This window comes from Frankliniella occidentalis, unplaced genomic scaffold (genome assembly GCF_000697945.3).
Source record: "Frankliniella occidentalis isolate FOCC.00 unplaced genomic scaffold, Focc_3.1 Scaffold13, whole genome shotgun sequence".
NCBI lineage: Eukaryota > Metazoa > Arthropoda > Insecta > Thysanoptera > Thripidae > Frankliniella > Frankliniella occidentalis.
Genome location: NW_026267143.1, coordinates 2,292,364 through 2,297,554, shown reverse-complemented (window position 1 = coordinate 2,297,554; position 5,191 = coordinate 2,292,364). Strand labels below are relative to the sequence as shown.

Genomic DNA, 5,191 nt, shown 5'->3' with positions numbered 1-5,191 from the left:
TGTGTGTGACTTGTAACCTACCAGTGATTTGTGTGTTTCGCGTGTACTGTCTATTTGAAAGTTTGGATTAGAGTCTTGAAACTGAATTCTTCGCTGTTTGACCCTATTTACTTCCCTCACTCTGCGACATACCTGGTGCCAGCTACGAACATTACCTGATCTCAATTGACAATATTTGCAAGGGAATTTCCACGACCTTACACCGGGTATTCCGACTTCCGTTGCCAACCTCGAATAAAGTCCTCAAAAGTTTCGTGTTTTGTTTAACTTTCTGATGATAAAAAGCGACAATTTTGGGGACTGAATTCGAGATCGGCACCCGAAGTCGTTATACAATCCGGAGAGCTCTTCTATCACCATCCTAGCAGAGCGCTCAATGTGCGAGATGCAAGTGAGTTGTCTGGAGCTGGTCTAGAGTGGCGGCGTAGCCTCGTCGAGCGCCGTTGGGGTTAGGCGACCCATCCTGCGCCAGCGCTGCACCGGACCGCTAGCGCCGAGGGGCGATACGCATACGCATGCAGCGAGCGCATCGAGATACACTTAATTCCTTTCCAGGGGATTTATGAAGTTTCATTTTTCAAATTTATAGATTCTCCTTATCTCACCCCTTTGGACAGGGCACGCACCAACCCAGCACGCGCTTGAGTGTGTGTGTGTGTAGGGGGGTGGGGGGACACCACAGGCCTCCTGCAGCCTGAAGACTCCGGCACCAAATGTCAGCTAACTCTGTGAGTGAGGGTGTCATCGGCAAGCTCGGGAGGTCCCCGTTGACGTCCTCCGGACTGCCCGGAAGGCTTTGGCACCAACTAATTGAAACTTGGTGCCCCAGTACTAAATTCAAGTTTAAACAGGGCGTAGGGCCCCATTGGCTCCCTGAAATTTTCTTGTTTGGTTTAATTTGACCACAAAACTCTTTGTAGCGTCTCAATGGTCATCACAATTGTTTACAAATACACTGGCCAAGCTGTGTAGCCACAGCGCATCTTGGACTTATTGGACCAGAGGCTTTACGAACTTGGTTTTTTACGCCCTTTTACGCCCTGGGCCTGGATTGTGTTGCCCTCCTCATTGAATGCCATGCCATGCCAATGGCCGAAGCGACTTAGGCGTGCTCTGGGTTGCCAGCGACTCATGTAGAACATCTAGATTTTACTGTGTAGAGGGGCAGAAACACGGCTCTGTTACTCCGCTTCAGCCTGGGGCTGCCAAATCCCGGACCCACGGGTACCCGGGTATCCTGGGTAGGAACTAGGTACGCTATGGGTGACAGTGGGAGCCGTACTTCAGCCCGCTGTAGCGAACTGGCACACGCACCTGTTGCTGAGGTCTTCGGCCGAGGTTCGACGAGATCCTTGGGGGGGGGGGGGGGGCGGTCTCATCCGATTGTACGCGCCCGGGTCCGCCTCGTCGATGGTCGGGAACGGCCCGGGGTACGTCCGCAGCAACTGCTGCAGCTGCTGAGCGGAAACCCCACCGGGACACCGGATCTCACGCTAGGAAAATCGGAAAGCACCTGGAAACAAGGTCAGACAAGTGAAGTGTAAATAATAATGCTTTGTACCAGAGTTGCAATTGAGTAAAAGTAACGAGTTTTCATGGTGAAGAATGTCGAGAAAAAGGTTTGGGTTATTTCCACAATTTGGACCTTGCGAACGAAAAGGCTGACTCGGGCTGCGGTCAGGGGCAGGGGCAATAAGAGAAGACACCTTGCGGGAGCTCGGCGCCTGCGAAACTCAGGGTAGGCCAGGCCGCAGCACACGCGTGCACTGTAGGCAAGATGTTGCCTACCTATCAGGCGCTATGAGAGCTGGCGTATGGCTTAACTTGCCCGTTTCGTAACAATTAACAAAGGGCGTGTTTTCTTGATGATCCTAAACGTTCAATGTGTGCACACTGACACCTGACCCTTCCCATCTACGTAAGCTCTCGCTCGCTCCAGCTCCTCGACGAAAAGGCTCCCTTCTGTTCTGTCCCGTGTTAAAATTTGGGGAACTTAGTCAAAGCAATGTCTTCTTGCAGGCACGTCCCTGTAGCTGCTTTGTGACTGAACTCCCACCTAGAATACGACCAGATAATGCACCAACTACCTTGGGGAAGTTTCTGCGCCGCATGTTGTCCAGAGCCTCTTTTGGTCCGCACTGCTCCGGGACGGTCTCGTCGCGCGACGTCACATTCACGTCCCGAGGCCCGACGAACGAGTGGAGGTGCGGCGGCGGCGAGGCTGGCGGCGACGTCTGCGGCACCACGAGGATGTCCACCACGCTGGGCTGCAGGTCCAGGTGGACGCTCGTGGTGCTGCGTCGGCGCTCCCTGCGGGCGGCCGGTCCGTCGGGCTCGTCGGCCGACACGGCCTCGTCGCGCTGCAGGGACGGCCTCGAGCAGAGCGCCGGCGTGGACCTGGTCATGCCCGCCGTGGTGCTGGGCGCGTCCTCGGGCTGAGTGCCGCAGCGAGTCGTCTCGTCCATGGACTTGCTAAGCTCGATGGGGAGTTGGCGCAGCACGGAGGACGACCTGGCGCCGGGGGTCGCGTCGATAGCCACGGACACCTTCTGCACGGCGGGCTTGGCCACCGGGCTGGCCGTGCGGGGCTGGTCCAGGGACGAGCTCGCGGACAGGGGCGCCCGGCTGCTCGGCCGCCGCCCACGCCGGAGGAAGCCGGGCGAGCAGCGCTGCACCACCTCCTGGGCCACCCAGTCGCGCACCTTGCTCATGGAATGTACGTCGGCGGTGTCGTCGCGACTCGTCCTGGCGCAGCCCATGCGCCTGGTGCTGCGGCTGGCGCTGCGCACCGCCTCGTACAGGTCGTCCTTGCTGTCGGCCCGCGGGTGGCCACCCGAAGGCACGCCCACCTGCCGCAGCAGCCATGCAGCAGCAGCCGTCCTGATCGTCCCGGTCGTCGTGGTCTTGGTTCTTATCGGCGTCCGGCCAACGCGCGGGCTGCGGTTCCGCAGGTGGCCGTGTCCGGGTGGTAGGCATTAGTCTTGACGAGCGCCGCGACCACCGCCTTGTGCGGCCGACCCGACCGCCGGCCAATGTAAACAGACGGCAGCCGACAAACGGCGTGTTGTTGAGTTAACCTGAGCACAACGTCCAGTTCGCTAAAGTGTTGCCCAATTCTAAACCGTTGTGCCGCTGTGTTACTTATAGTAACATTCCCCAGGGGTTTCCTCTGTCCCTGTAGTACTTGCTCGAGGAAATATTAGTAATATCTGGTCTGTTCAGGTAGGGTTAATTTTTCTCGGTGTGAAACACAGCAACCTACCGGACAACTGGCTGTGATACTGTACACTTGCATTGTCAAAAGTTAAGAACTGGTCGCCAGCAGCGGAGTAGGTATGTATCTCAAGTATTCACCTTGTGGTGATGTTTTTTACCTGCCCTCACCCATTATTGCTGGGATTCAGTTTCGTTGTTGTTGCAGCAAGAGATGTTTTTCCTTTCTTTTGTATGAAATTCCTTTCATTCTGAATTCTTTCTAGGCGTTCTCTTGTGTTGTAGTTTCAGTCAGCATACCTGCTCAAATAGTAACAATCCTTTACACTTTTGTTTCAGTGATGGAACTTCAGTGTGACATTTGTTTTAACCAATTCGACCTCGACCACCACCGTCCTAAGAGTTTGCCCTGTGGGCACACGGTTTGTCAAGAATGTGTGCAGAATCCTGCCTTGGGAAGGAAGTGCCCAACTTGCAGGAAGGTCAGTAAATAAAATAAAAAGCTTCAGCCGTGCAGTTGTGTTATTGCATTTATTGCAGTTGATCCTTAATTTTGCATGTACGCAACATTATCATGCAAGTTGTTTTCATCTCCTTTGCTAATTGAAAAAGAGATAGAAAATTAGTCCATTTAACATTGAACTACTTGCTGCCCTTTTCTTAGACGTTGAGACTATGTGATGTTGAGTATTTTGTATCAATAGATGATTAGGTACCGTTTTTACTTAATTCTTAACTGTAGAAAAGGGTACAACTTACAATCTAATAAATTTTTGGGGGCAATTTATTCCTTAAACATTTGATTCTGTGATTGTTTGGTTTTTGAAGATAATTTCTCATAAGCTTAGTATCACTTTTGATTAAATAAGAAAATTATCTTTGATTGGAATGGGCACACTTTTTAATAGCATTAAAATTGTCAATTTAAAAACTAATGGACAACCATGCACAATGTTTGCAGTAGGGAACTTCCCTCTTGTGTTGTCCAAAAATACCTTGCTTCCGGAATATTTGTGTGCATCGTGTGCATTGTGCAATGTTCTCTCAGGATCTGGGCGTTGACCCCGCCGACCTCCCCGACACCATCCTAGCGATCAGAATGATTGAAAACGACGGCGCCCCTCCTCGCAAGAAGCCTAAGACAGAGGAGACTGAGGTCCAGCAGCTGCGGCGGGGCGTGGAAGCAGGACGGAAGGTGGTGGAGGTGCTGCGGCTGGTGGTGCCCAAGGCCGTGGAGGCCCTCAACCGCCAGCTGGACTCGTCGGTCGCCCAGCTGCGCCAGTTGGAGGAGACCCTGGAGCTGCAGGTGCAGAGGGGGACGGCGGGCGGCGAGGTCAGCGACCCGGTTGCGGAGCAGCTGCAGCTGGCGGTGCAGCTGGAGGACAGCCTGCGCCTGCTGACCGCCAACAAGTGCAGCGTGGTGGCGGAGGAGGAGGACGGTGCCACCTGGCGGTCCAGCGCGCCGCTCGGTGGATTCAGCGACATCCTGCGGCTTCTGTTGCTGCAGCTGCGGGCGGACGGCCAGCTGGAGAAGGTAGGCAAACAGTCAGACGGACAAGATGCTGATCCTCTCGGTGTGTTGCTTACATCTGTACTCTTCTCGCCAGGTGGACGTGGCCGCTTTTCCTGACACCTCTGGAGTTTTTGTGGGACCGCCCATCATCTCGGTTCTAGAGACAACTGAAAATGATTTTAAAGATGGCCAATTTAAAGTTAATGACATTCTTCTAAACCAGCCACGATGGAGAAACACTCGCAGCTTAAAGTGCTCTCACGGCGATGGTCTGGAGGAGCTGCTGCGCGTCGTTGCTCCTCAGCTCGAGGAACTGCAGATTAAACGTCAGGTTCAGCCGAGTGTGATGCTCGAAGTTGAGAAAATGACGTCAATCAAAAGACTAGCCGTAAAGTATGTTCAAGATAAATCCCTGGACTACCCGGACCTCCCGTTGCAGCTCGAGGAGCTTAAGATAACTTTCCC

The 5,191-nt window shown here is 53.7% G+C and overlaps 1 protein-coding gene across 1 annotated transcript in view; it reads right to left on the bottom strand.

The window, feature by feature from the left end:
- Positions 1–1,997: 1,997 nt before the first annotated feature.
- LOC113202371 (neuroligin-2-like) overlaps positions 1,998–5,191 on the bottom strand; it is an 86,242-nt gene continuing 83,048 nt past the window's right edge. Inside the window, exon 8 of the mRNA XM_052263606.1 lies at positions 1,998–2,849. Coding sequence (XP_052119566.1) covers positions 1,998–2,849 — 852 coding nt within the window. The remainder of the gene's footprint in view (positions 2,850–5,191) is intronic.